Source organism: Saccopteryx leptura, chromosome 1 (assembly GCF_036850995.1).
Source record: "Saccopteryx leptura isolate mSacLep1 chromosome 1, mSacLep1_pri_phased_curated, whole genome shotgun sequence".
Taxonomy (NCBI): domain Eukaryota; kingdom Metazoa; phylum Chordata; class Mammalia; order Chiroptera; family Emballonuridae; genus Saccopteryx; species Saccopteryx leptura.
The window spans coordinates 96,510,676-96,523,508 of record NC_089503.1 but is presented as its reverse complement, the minus strand read 5'-3'; the positions used below and the strand labels follow the sequence as shown (position 1 = coordinate 96,523,508).

The 12,833-nt window shown below is 41.7% G+C and overlaps 1 protein-coding gene across 1 annotated transcript in view; it reads left to right on the top strand.

The window, feature by feature from the left end:
- The first annotated feature begins 2,003 nt into the window (after positions 1-2,003).
- The window catches only part of POU2AF1 (POU class 2 homeobox associating factor 1), a 29,291-nt gene continuing 18,461 nt past the window's right edge, over positions 2,004-12,833 (top strand). Inside the window, exon 1 of the mRNA XM_066371645.1 lies at positions 2,004-2,235. Coding sequence (XP_066227742.1) covers positions 2,220-2,235 — 16 coding nt within the window. The 5' untranslated portion in view covers positions 2,004-2,219. The remainder of the gene's footprint in view (positions 2,236-12,833) is intronic.

The following is a 12,833-nucleotide window of genomic DNA, read 5'->3' as shown; positions in this document are numbered from 1 at the left end:
GATGAATTTTAAAAATTTCTCAATTTTATGGAAATTGGAGAGAATAAGACAGATGCCCAAAATAAAGAGTAATGTGAAGGGGAACTGTGAGGTCATATATTGTCCTAAGAGCCCAGTAAAACATTCTGAGAACTGCTTCTTCATGTCATAAACAAGGAAACTGAGACTCGGGGTGAGTTACCTGACTTGGTTCAAGGGGCACAGCCAGTGAGTGGCAGAGCCTGGTTGGGAACCAGCATCTCTTGTGACTGAGCCAGGCCTGATAGATGTGTCTGGTGTGACTTCCCTGTTTTTTGAGTGAGTCATTTATGTGGATACATTTCTCAAGGTCTGCCCTCAAACTAACCCATTAGTTACAGTGATTTATTAAATCCATCACTCATGAAATGAAATTTTATTGAGGGACATGTGTGCTCCAGGTCCTATGTGAGGCAGCAGGGAGACAAAGACGAAACCTCCCTGAGGAACCTACAGAGTCAGGCAACAATTTGCAGTCATATAACAAACAAAGTGCTTCAAGAGCTAAGAAAAGAGGGACTAGGAGGTTTGCTGGGTTAGAATATTTTTCACCAAAAAAGGTACAATTTGAGCTGAATCTTAAAAAATAAGGAGGTGATTTTAGGTGAGAAACTGGGGAAGAGGAGCCTGACAAGAGTGAAAAGCAAGGTTGCCTGACCTGTGGTGGCACAGTGGATAAAGCGTTGACCTGGAAAGCTGAGGTTGCCGGTACAAAACCCTGGGCTTGCCTGGTCAAAGCACATATGGGAGTTGATTCTTCCTGCTCCTCTGGCCTTGTGTCTCCTTTCTCTCTCTCTCTCTCTCTCTCTCTCTCTCTCTCTCCTCTCTCAAATGAATAAATAAAATCTTAAAAAAAATTTTAAGAGTGAATAGCAAGGTCAAAGGCTGGGAATTGCATGGGTGTGCAGAGTGGAGTTTAGAAGTCACTGGGGAGGACTGGTGGGGGCAGGGCCTGGTCTTGGTGGGTGATGGGGCTGGAAAGATAGACTAGGGCTCAATTGTGAGAGGCCTTATGTGCCTACCGCTCTGTGGTTGAAGAGAGTAGGTGAAAGCATCTTCAGCTGGAGAAGGGCATGGTTCAATCTGGGTTGTGTAAGATGGCTCTGAGGCAGCTTGTGGAACAGAGCAGCAAGGTATGCCCTAGGGGGTCCTTGCCAGGTGCTTCTGACCCCAAACTGTGGGTCCCTGGGGCCTGAGCATTTGGAATTTACATACACAGTGGCAGAAGGCTTCCACACTGGGAAGGAGTCTGTGGCCTAACACCTCAAACACTATCAGATGATGAACCCCATTACTTTCCTTTGCGAAACTTCTTGCTAATAGGTGGGTGGGCACTGGGAGGGAGGCCCTGTTCATATTGTGCCTGCAAGTTCCCTCTGAGTAACCAGCTCTAGTTAAAGAGTATGGGTGTTTCTCCTTTCTCCCTTGAGTGAGTTAGCCTCTTTCTCGGTGGGCATATGGACCATCAGAACCAGTGTCCTCTGTGTTTAAGTATAATTAAAACTTGCCATTTGGGTGTAGGCAGGGGAGGGGCTATTGTATTTTAAAATAGGATAAACAGAAAAGCAATATTAAAAGAGTGAGGAGGTTGTTTAGTGAGGCTTGAAGAGACTACAGGTGTTTCCTCCTGTGAGTGAGAACCAGTGACCCCTGGGAATAGCATTTCCCATTGAGATGGGCCCATGGCGAACTGAGTCTTGCTGCTCTCCTGGTGGTGCAGACGCCTATCGGGGACCAGAGAAAACCTAGACTGTTTCACGGGGTCTTTGAGCTTATCATTTGTGTGGGAAGACACATGACCTGAAACAAATGCTCACACAGTTCACACTTGCACACTTGCACACTCACCACACATCACATTGCACTGTGGTCACATCTGGAGGACCATGGCCGTCCGTGCTGTGTTGTTGTTCGGATCCAGATGGCTAGCTCCTTGAGTGAAGTGGTCTGCAGCCGGTGGGACTCTGAGGGTGCGCTCGGTGGGGGAAGGCAGCTCTGCCGAAGTCAAGCGCATGGGTGCCTGAAAGGGGAGGGTGTGATGACGCTGCGCCCTGTGCAGCGGGAACTCGGGGCTTTAAAAAGCTGAGGAAACAGCCTCTGAACAAGCAGTGGCTACACTGGAGGAAAGCACACCCAGGTCTCACATTAAAGAAGCCAAACTGTCTGCTTCAAAGAAAAAAGGCAACATCCTGTCACAGGCCATGCTCTGGCAAAAATGTAAGTGGTTTGGCAGTGGCTGCCAGAGCCATAGCAGCATGGGTAGGGGCTGTCCGTTGGTTCTCTGGTTAGCCTGCAGTTGGAGAGGTGGTAGGGCGATAGGGGCCACGGGGGTCGGGTTCCCAGCCAGGAGATTAGGGAGGAGGGAGGTGGGCGAGACAGAGCCTAGTGGAGAAACCAGCCTGTCAGAGGTGATGCTGATTTTCCAGGCTGGAGGGAAATGAACTACTGTTCCAAGGTGGGACAGCTCATTGTGCCTTCGAGGCTGTGCATGAATCACTGTGGTGAAGAAAGGGCAGTTTATGATTCACAAAACAAAAGTCAAATGTGATATTGGTTTGAGGCTGGGAGGGGAAAGCCGTGGAGTTCTTTACAGAACTTTATTTTATAAACAGCTACTGGTTCAATTCCGGAGGCCTGCTTCTCTCTGAATTACCTAGCTTTCTGCTTGACAGAGATGTGATTTTTTTTGTTGTTGTTGTTGTTCTGTGAATGCGTTAGGACAATGTGGAAATTTGGCTTTCTCAAATATCTTTACTCACTCCTCTGCTTTGCTTCTTGTCATTCTTCCCATTCTGTAGTGAGACTTGTATGTCCCAGTGCAAAAGGCCACCAGGCTTACCTTTAACCTTAATGTTTATCCCTGGAGTTGGATGGAACAACTGTGAACTTTATTTTCCATTATGTGGGACTGAACAGAGACTCATGTTATTAATAATTGAAATCATACAGAGATTATCTACAACATTCCTCTCTGAAAATAACAGTCATCTCAACAGCCTCATGAGAATTGAACCTTATTGGGACTTAGTTCTGTATTTCCTCGAGAAAGAAATATGACAAAAAAATTGCTCTATTGGTCTTTTTAAAGGTGCGTAGGTCTTTTAGAAGCTTTTCAGTGAATTCAGGCATGCCCTACCTCAAATAAACTTAATCTAGGAGAATCTAGATTTACAGAAAAAAAAAGATAAAGTAGGAAGTGTATTTATTTTACAAACAGATATTTTAATGGAGCCTTTAAAGTTCTAAAAGTATAACTTCATTGATTAAAGCACAACTTACAGTCACTTTATCACCAATTCATTGTTTCTTTATTTCTTTATTCTCTAGAATTGAGCTAGTTAATGTGTAATATGGAGGAATGATTTCAAAGTTCCGCATATTGTGAGGTCTCCTTTTTTTTATATTGGCAAGATACAATTATTTTTAAATAAAAAGGAATGAATTCTAATTTAGGTTTGAGAGCTATACAATCCTTCCAAGGTAATCGGGGATGTTCTTGTAGGAGTGGTGTGCAACTGCTACCTGAAGGAATATTGAGCAAGATCCTAACTTTTGGGGACAATGGCAGCTGGCCCCATGGGCAGGTGGGCTTCAGTGTCTTTCCTGGGAGCTGCTGTGTGTCCCTATGCCGTAACACTTAGAGCTGAATCGCTGGTTTTTATGTGAGCTCCTGGAGGGACTTCTGCTTTGGTTCCTATCTGCAGAGCAAGTCGTTCTCCTTTTATTTTGAATTTTTAGGTTTCTCACATGTAAAATGGGGTCAGGGTAATACCCACTTTGCCGAGTTTTCCTTGATAAGCCGAGATACCAGCAAAACGATGTTGACTGCTCTGTTTTGTTTCAGTGTTTGTGACAGCGATTGCTAAATTACGTTCACATTCTCCCCTCTTGGTTATGCACTACACTTTTTCTTTTTTAATTCCTCCTAAGAGACTAGAGATTTTATGACAGTATGCTGAAGGCATGCTTCCTGCTTACACCCAGGAGCTCAAAACAAGGGCCACAAAATTCCATCTTTAGGGAGGCCACGTTGTAAGCTTGTCAGTGGAATAACTGGGTAAAAGAGCTTCATGTTGGATGCACACTGTTAAAATTCTCTGTGTTTTGGCACCTTAAAGAAAGTTAAGAAGGGCTGTGAGCGCTGGACCCGTCCTCTTAGCCTGGATCCAAGTAAGGCCCTTGCCTAGGGCATCGAGGGCACCTGGTTGACTAAACCCAGTGGGAAAACCAGCAAAAACACAGCAGCATTTGTCAGCCCACTTAGAATCACCTGATGGAAGAGCAAGGGTTGAAATCAGACACTAAGAGTGCTGAAAAAGCACTTTCTTTTTTCAGAAAACACCCTCGAGGCATGAGCTGAAATGACTGTACTATGAGGTTCTGGAAAGGGTTAAAAAAACATTCACTCTGTAATTGTCGCCTCCTCCCTACCTGGTCCATGCCCTTTGTTTGTGGACTAAATGTGAGCATGGGCTTTGGTTCAGATCAGCTCAGAACTGCTGACACACAGAAGTGGAAATCTTCAAGCCCCATTCATGGACTTGAGATTTACTTGACTGATCAATTGGATAAAAAAGTCACTCCACCTGCAAATTCTCCCCCGCTTCTGCCTTCAACCCTGCAGAGACCACATGGGCATGCGGCACTGATGTCCACCCAACGCGAACCCTGTGGGGGCTGTCCACCAACAGTGCCGCAGAGGCCGCGGGAGCGGTAGAGTAAGATGGGTCTGGGTTGAGAGTTGGCTCTGCAACTGAGTTATTTAACCATGTATTCTTAACCCCCACCCCCCAATGTGGGATCTAATCCCTGCCTTACAAGGATTTTGCCAGAGCTAAATTAGAGAATGTGGAGAGTGTATCAGGTCTCCTGAGCAGTAATGATAGTAATGAGAGAGCATCTCCCTCCTGCAGCACCTCCTGTGGGCCCATCTTGAGTGACTGGAGTCATAACATATTCTTTCATGTCTATCCTTTTTTATGCTTTGATTAGAATAGTGAAAAAGACAAAATCAAAATACACTTGAGTACCCTGGATTGCCGGTTTGATACCGGGTCCTGGCACATACAGGAATAAAATCAATGTTCCTGTCTCTCTCTCTCTCTCTCTCTCTCTCTCTCTCTCCCTTCCTCTCTCTCTCTCTCAAACCAATACAATAAACATTTAAAAATATATATACTTGAGTAATAGAATCTGACAAACAGTTTTCCAAGGTTCTATCTAGATCAAGGGTCTGCCCACAGTAGCAGGAGTGCCCAATCAGTCCCGAGGCCTGTTTTTGTAAATAGGATTTACAGGAGCACAGCCCTGTCTATTCATTTATATATTGCCTGGGGCTGCTTTTGCTAAAACTGGAGAGTTGAGTAGTTACTACAGATGCCGTAAACTCTAGGATATTTACTATTTGGCCTTCACAGGAACAGTTTGCCAACCTTGGGTCTAACATGATTTGGGTAGTTGTTTTGGTAGTCCTTTCCTAAAGCCATTCAGTATCTAAAGCTTGCTGCCAATTGATTACCATATTTCCCCATGTATAAGACACACACTTTGGGGAAAATTTTCGGCTCCAAAAACTTGGTGTGTCTTATAGAGTGGTTGTAGATATTTTTACTTGCATTTCCCGCCTTTTTACACTTGTTTTTGTGCTTATTGCTGAAGATGGTGATTTGTCATCAGACACAGATGAGGACAAGCTAATGGACGGGAGTTTTTGACAGTGATGAGGAGTTGTATGAATTTATGATAAATCAAACTTGAGTTTAATAACTTTATGTAATACATTTTTTTTTCAAATTTTGCTCCCCAAAATTAAGGTGCATCTTATACACGGGGAAATATGCTAAATGATTTGCACAATATCAAATTAGATTTGGTTGACTTCCCTTTTAAAAGCAATGAAACTGTGTATAATGAAAAATGAATGAATTGAACAACTGGTTTTTTTTTTTTTTATTATTGTTACTTGTGTTAGAGAAAGATCTATGTGATAACAAAAGGCAGGCCTGGTTGATTTTCTTGGCATTCCTTTGCTGTAGTGCCCAAGGAAACACCTTACGAACAGGTAATATTTATTATCAAATTATTATGATATGGATGTGTCTTTGCTTTCAGACAACATGAACAGGGTAGAGGTTCTACCAGACAGATTAGGGTCTCAAATATCTTATTAGGCCCGGCCAGGTAACTCGGTTAGAGCATCATATCCTGATATTTCAAGGTTATACGTTCGGTTCTCAATCAGAACCAACCGGGGAGTGCACAGATGAGAGGAACGGTAGGTCGATGTTTCTCTCTCTTTCTCTCTAAAATCAATCAATAAAATTTTTTTTTAAATTCTCATTAACATAAACCTCTAGATTTACTCCAGGGTTCCACTAAATGCAGTTAAAGATGTAAGGCTTTTTTTTTTTATATATTATTATTATTATTTTTTTTTATTTATTCATTTTTAGAGAGGAGAGAGAGAGGGGGAGAGAGAGACAGAGAGACAGAGAGAGAGAAGGGGGGAGGAGCAGGAAGCATCAACTCCCATATGTGCCTTGACCAGGCAAGCCCAGGGTTTCGAACCGGCGACCTCAGCATTCCCAGGTCGACGCTTTATCCACTGCGCCACCACAGGTCAGGCAAATGCAGTTAAAGATAAGAAAAATTTGTCACATACATATAATTTTGGGGACTTTAGCTCCTGCATAAATTCAGGCAAACTTATAAGATGTAATTTAGGTCTGTAGAGTTCCTCTTAATATTTCTATTCTTTTACCACCTTTGCTTTCTTAATAGGCCTAGTAAACACCTTTCTCTCTTACTCAGTTTATTTATTGCCTCAGTGTTTCTGTTGATAAGGACAAGTGGGCTCCAGAGGACACGTAGAGATTCCGGTGCACAAAGGGAGGTGAAACAGTAACACACATCTACTAAGCACACAGAGTACCTGGTGAAAGAGCAGGCTTTTCCCAGCTACTTTACCTCCTTCGCCCTCAATTTACTGAAAAATGCCAACTTTGTCTCCTTTATCCCCAGAAAGTTCCTGAGTCAGAGAGATTTTGAAGCTCTCTTTCAGTTCAAAGCTGTACGTCTGTTCTGTTGTAAGGAACAAAAAAGAACCAAGTTCATCTATAATGATTAGCTAAATAGCTGGACATTTAATCAATTTCATTAGAAGTCCTTTAAATTTTTGTTTTTAAACTTTTTCAAATAAAGGTGTTAGGCTTTTTGTTTCCCCCTCTGACTTATTTCTAAAGCTTATTTTCCCACAAAATAAAGATGTACATCAATTTCTCACTTTGAGTTAACCATACCAAAGATGGCCAATTGATTACAGTCATTAACATAATTTTCACCTTTATGAAATATTTAGCTACATTCCGTTTTTCTCATTTCTGTAGAACAACTGTTTGATAAATGTGGGTCTGCCTGAGATGGAGAGGCCGTCTCTGAAACCCTGTGGTCCTGGCTGTGTGAGGTTATACACAAAGCATTGTTCTTGCAGACAGGACATGTGGATTCTGCTTTCCACTCCCCGGGTAATAAGTGGACGCCGTAGGAAGCCACCTAACTGTTCTGTGTCTCAAGTGTTCCAGCTCTAAAATGGAACTTACCCTTTCCCGGCTCAGGGCAAGGAGACCGAACTTGACTGAACTCCTTTTCCAGCTCTGATTGTTGAGCTTTCATGAGTGATTATAAAAAGAATGCATGTTTTCAAACATGAGTCCTTAGTTTAACAGAGGGATTTTTGCATCTACTTAGAGCAATGCTTTTCAACCATGGCTACACACTGGAATGCTCTGAGAGATTTAGGAAATACTGATGTCTGGGTCCCAATCTGGAGCTTCTCTTAAAATTGCCCTGGGCATTAGACATTCTTTTCTTTTTTAATTTCTACTTATTTTTTAGAGAAAGGAAAGGAGTGAGAGAGAGAGAGACAGGAACATCAATTTGTTCCTGTATGTGCCCTAACCAGGGATCAAACTGGCAACCTCTGTGCTTCAGGACGATGCTCTAATCAACTGAGCTATTCAGCCAGGGCTGGGCATTAGATTTTCAAATGACTCCCAGGTGATTCTAATGTGCAGTCAATGTGAGAACTACTGACTTAGAGGTTGAAATTGATGGCTTCTAATACACTTTTTTTTTTTTTTACAGTCAGAGAGAGGGATAGATAGAGACAGACAGGAACAGAGAGAGATGAGAAGCATCAATCATCAGTTTTTCATTGCGACACCTTAGTTGTTCATTGATTGCTTTTCTCATATGAGCCTTGACCGTGGGGCTACAGCAGACCGAGTAACCCCTTGCTCAAGCCAGCAACCTGGGTCCACGCTGGTGAGCTTCGCTCAAACCAGATGAGCCCTCGCTCAAGCTGGCGACCTCGGGGTCTCGAACCTGAGTCCTCAGCATCCCAGTCCGATGCTCTATCCACTGCGCCACCGCCTGGTCAGGCCTAATACACTTTTGAATACTGCTCTACTGTGAGCAGAAAATGTTTAATGCTTTTCATAGGAATAAATATCAGCTATGGGTATTGATTACTTATTTGATGCTGTGCAGTGTACCAAATGTTCTGTTGGATCAGTCTGGATTACATTTGGTTGCTAGTGAAGAGATCTGAAACAACATGGGTTTCAATAAGACAGTGATATTTGTTCTCTCACATAAAAGAGAACTATTCAGGACTGTATGGAGTTTCTACAGTGCCCACAGTGTCCCTGGGCTACTTACGTCTTTCTGGTCTGCTGTCCTTGGCATGTGGCTTTTGTCCTCAAGGTTGCCTTAGAGTTGCCACTGTAGCTCCAGTCATCACTTCTGTGTTCTGGACAAGTCAGAAAAAGAAAAGGGAAAGGCAGAAATATCACGCCTCTCTGCTGTTAACCGTCCCCTCAGCAAGCAACCTCTACTGACGTCTAATGGTCATTCCTATCCACAAGGGAGAACCGTGTAATTGTTTAGCTGGTTGCGTTTTCACCCTCTGAAATGCAGGAGTTAGTAAGGAAGAAGAGGGCTGATGTTGGGTGTAGCAACTGTCGGTCTTTGCCACACTTTGAATGTATTATCTCATTTAATCCTACTCTATGAGGTAGATTTTGTTTTAACCTCCATTTCATAGATGAGAAAATGGAAGCTTTAATATTTGTCTAAATAAAAAAAGATTAGGTTAGTAACTTGCCCATACAGCTAAAACCATCGGAACCAGACCCCAAATATTGTCTTGCTAAGCTGTCCTGTCTCCTTGCCAAGGTTCCCTTCTCACACTCAGAGCTTAGAGGGTGCTCTTGGTAAAAGCAAAGGCCTTCCATGTTAGATAAAGAACCAATGGCAAAAAAAAAGCACAAACTAGCAGATGTCTGTTCATAACTTGAAAATTTACCAACCCTGGCCAGATAGCTTGGTCAGTAGAGCATTGGCCCAAAGCACAGAGACTGCAGGTTTGATCCCCTGTCAGGGCACATACAGGAGCAGATAGATGTTTTTGTTTCTCTCTTATCTTCTCTCTCTGTAAAATCAATAAATTTAAAAAAAATTTTAAAGAATATTTACAGATATCACATAATTTAATATTATTTTGGGGTTGAGAGAAAATGCTTTCATTATACAGAAACAAAGAAGGGTTCCAATCAAGATACGTAAAGAATGCTTTCAAACCAGTGAGAAATTCAAATCACAATCAATTACAAATCAGTAAGGTGTTTTAATAAAAATGGGCAAAAAATTTGGAAAGATAGTTCATAAAATAGAAAATAATTATATAAAGTTATATAAATATCAAACAGAAGTTAAAACAATAATGAGATTTCACTTAATTCACCAAAATGTTTAAAAATAAGATTTTTGATAGTTTGAGTTTAATAAGAATGTGGATCTAACATTGCTTCAAAGATTTTAGAAAACATATTGGCATTATTAACTACATTTGAGCCTAACATACAATCTGGCAATATTTAGCAGAAGTGCATTGTGCATATACAAATAAGCATGTATAAGAGTATTTATAGCATTACTGATCACAAAAGCCACAAACTAGTAACCATTCAAATAGCCATCCGCTCCAAATAATAAATCAATGGAACACTTTTCAACAATAAAAATGTTAAACCACAACAACATGTAAAAAGATAAATGAATTCAACAGTTTGAACCAAAGATTCAACATAAGTAATAAAGTTTAAAAATGAAAAAACCTAATATACAATGTTAGAGACCATAATACTTATAAGCTTTGGAGAGGAGAGAGAAGAATGTTTGGGAGAGAATATGAGGGAAACTTCTGGGATTCTCAGGATTCTGTTCCTTGAACTATTTATCTAATTAGTAATAATTTATTGAACTCCATATATTTTAATGTACTTTTTGTGTATATATTTATATTAATGTAATAAAAAATTGTAAAAAGATGTTTGATGCAGTTCAGAAAAAAGAAAAATGGAAACATATATAAAGGCCCTTCAATATGTTAAAAACTTAATTTTGATGCATGTGTTTCAGCTTACTTATTGAGGGAAATAAGGTCTCTGGTCTGCTGCTGTTGCTGCACCTCCTTTATGGGGCTCTTTGCAGATATTATAGCTGCAATGCAGGCCTCAAAAGAGAGAAGGGGACCTAGAGTCTCCCCAAAATAACCCAGACCACCTGATTTCTGCCCAGCACTGATGGAGAGTTTTGCGTAGCAGCCTGTGCTGGGAACCAAGGCTTCTGCCTCCTTGGCATCTCCTTCTTTCTGAACTGTCTAGACTTAGGAAGAGTCAGGCTACCTCTTGTGTGTGTGTGTGTGTGTGTGTGTGTGTGTGTGTGTGTGTGTATGTGTGTGTGTGTGCGTGCATGCATGAGAGCAGGGTTTTTTGTTTTTTTTTTTCCTTAAGTGAGAAACAGGGAGGTAGAGAGACAGACTCCCACATGTGCCCCGACCGGGATCCACTCGGCAAGCCCCCTATGGGGTGATGCTGTTGTTCCATTGCTCAGCAACTGAGCTACTTTAGTGCCTGAGGAGAGGCCATGGAGTCATCCTCAGCGCCCGGAGCCAACATGCTCCAACTGAGAGCCATGGCTGCAGGAGGAGAAGAGAGAGAGAGAGAGAGAGAGAGAGAGAGAGAGAGAGAGAAATGTAAAGAGAGAGAGAGAAGGGAGAGGGGGAGAGGTAGAGAAGCAGATGGTCCCTTCTCCTGTGTGCTCTGACTGGGAATTGACCCCGGGACATCCACATGCAGGGTGACACTCTACCACTTAGCCAACTGTCCAGGGCTGAGAGAGAGAGCAGCGTTTAACTTTTAATTAAAGAGTGATAACTCTGTCCATTCTTAGCCTTTAGTGGGCCCTCTGGGGCAGGCAGACCTGAGTGTGACTTTCAGGTGTATGCCTCACTGGTTGTATGATGCTGGCTAGTCCATACATCTGCTACCATTTCTTTATGTATGCAACAGGAATGCAGTTCCTCATAGCATTGTGGTAGCCGTTCTCTACTGTGCTTGGCATTAAGTTGATACTCAATAAATATTAGTTATTATTGTTATTTCCCATTCTTTCTCACATTTACCTCTGAGGATAAAGGTTATGCAGTTAATTCTAGATTACAAATTGTATGACCTGTGAGTTCTGCATTTCTTGTGAAATAGCAGAATGTTATTTCTAGTTTTATATTTCATGGTGAGTTTAGTGACCGGCTCTGCTAATGGTTAAACTTGCCATTCTGTGACCAAACTTGGAACTTGGGCCACAATATCCTACCAACCTTGTAAGATCTGATGGTAGAAGGCTCGTACTGCCTGGCAAAAGTTTGTATTTATGTTTGTTTGTTTTTTATTTTACAAGATTGAACTGAGATGTTTATAATGTAGCTGCAAGGAGAATGACACTTCAGTATGCAAAAAATAGCACAAATGATACTGAAAACTGAAACAACAATGTGCTGCCTCTTTTCTTAGTAATGGTTTCATTAGTATCACTTTCTGGGAAGAGCAACTAGCCAAAGCATTATAAACCAGAGCTGTTCTCAGACCAGGTGTTGGGACCAAAAAAGGATTTGACGACACTGAAGAAGAGCTTAATGATCTTTCAATCCTCTGGGAAAAATCATACATTTAATTGGAAGAAAGAAAGAATCCAAAGATTGTTATAACGTTCCAGAGTTGAGAAATACTGGGGAGATGGAAAAGAAATGTAAAAAAGAAAAGCAAGAGGGTCATTAATACGAGCACGTTTTAATGCTGAGTGAAAGCAACACCAATTCAGGAAAGAAAGAAGAAGAAGAATCAACCTACCACTTACCACCGCTTGTGTGCATGCCGCCATCCAATAATAGAACTATTTACAAATAGAGAATTCAACTAATAAAATATATTATATTCAGCAGGAGAGAAGTGAATATGAAATTAAGGGAGGTGTCAGGGAGCATATAGGCCTGGATATGAGGCCTCAAGAATAAATGATAATAATACTTTTTGCAGATACTGGGAATGAAGAGGCATATTAGGACACAAAGTGTGAGCACTGGGAAGAAAATCCAAGGATATCTAGGGTGATGCCTACATTTTTTGTCATAAATTGCTTTATTCAAACAAAATCTACTGCAGAGCTCCAATACGAAAATAAAAATAGAACAGTTTTGGGGGGGGGGGTCAAAGCTTGAATTGCACATTCACCCTCTGTTCCTTCTCTTTATTGGCAATGACAGGCACCTTAGCTGTATTCCAGGGTTCTTTAGGTTACACAGATTGACAGCCCCGAGCTGGACCATTCCCCAATTCCTTCAGCAGGACCCATAACACCTGGTGATAGGTCCTTGGTTATTTCCAGGATAAGGACCTCATTCCTAGAGAAAAGTGAGT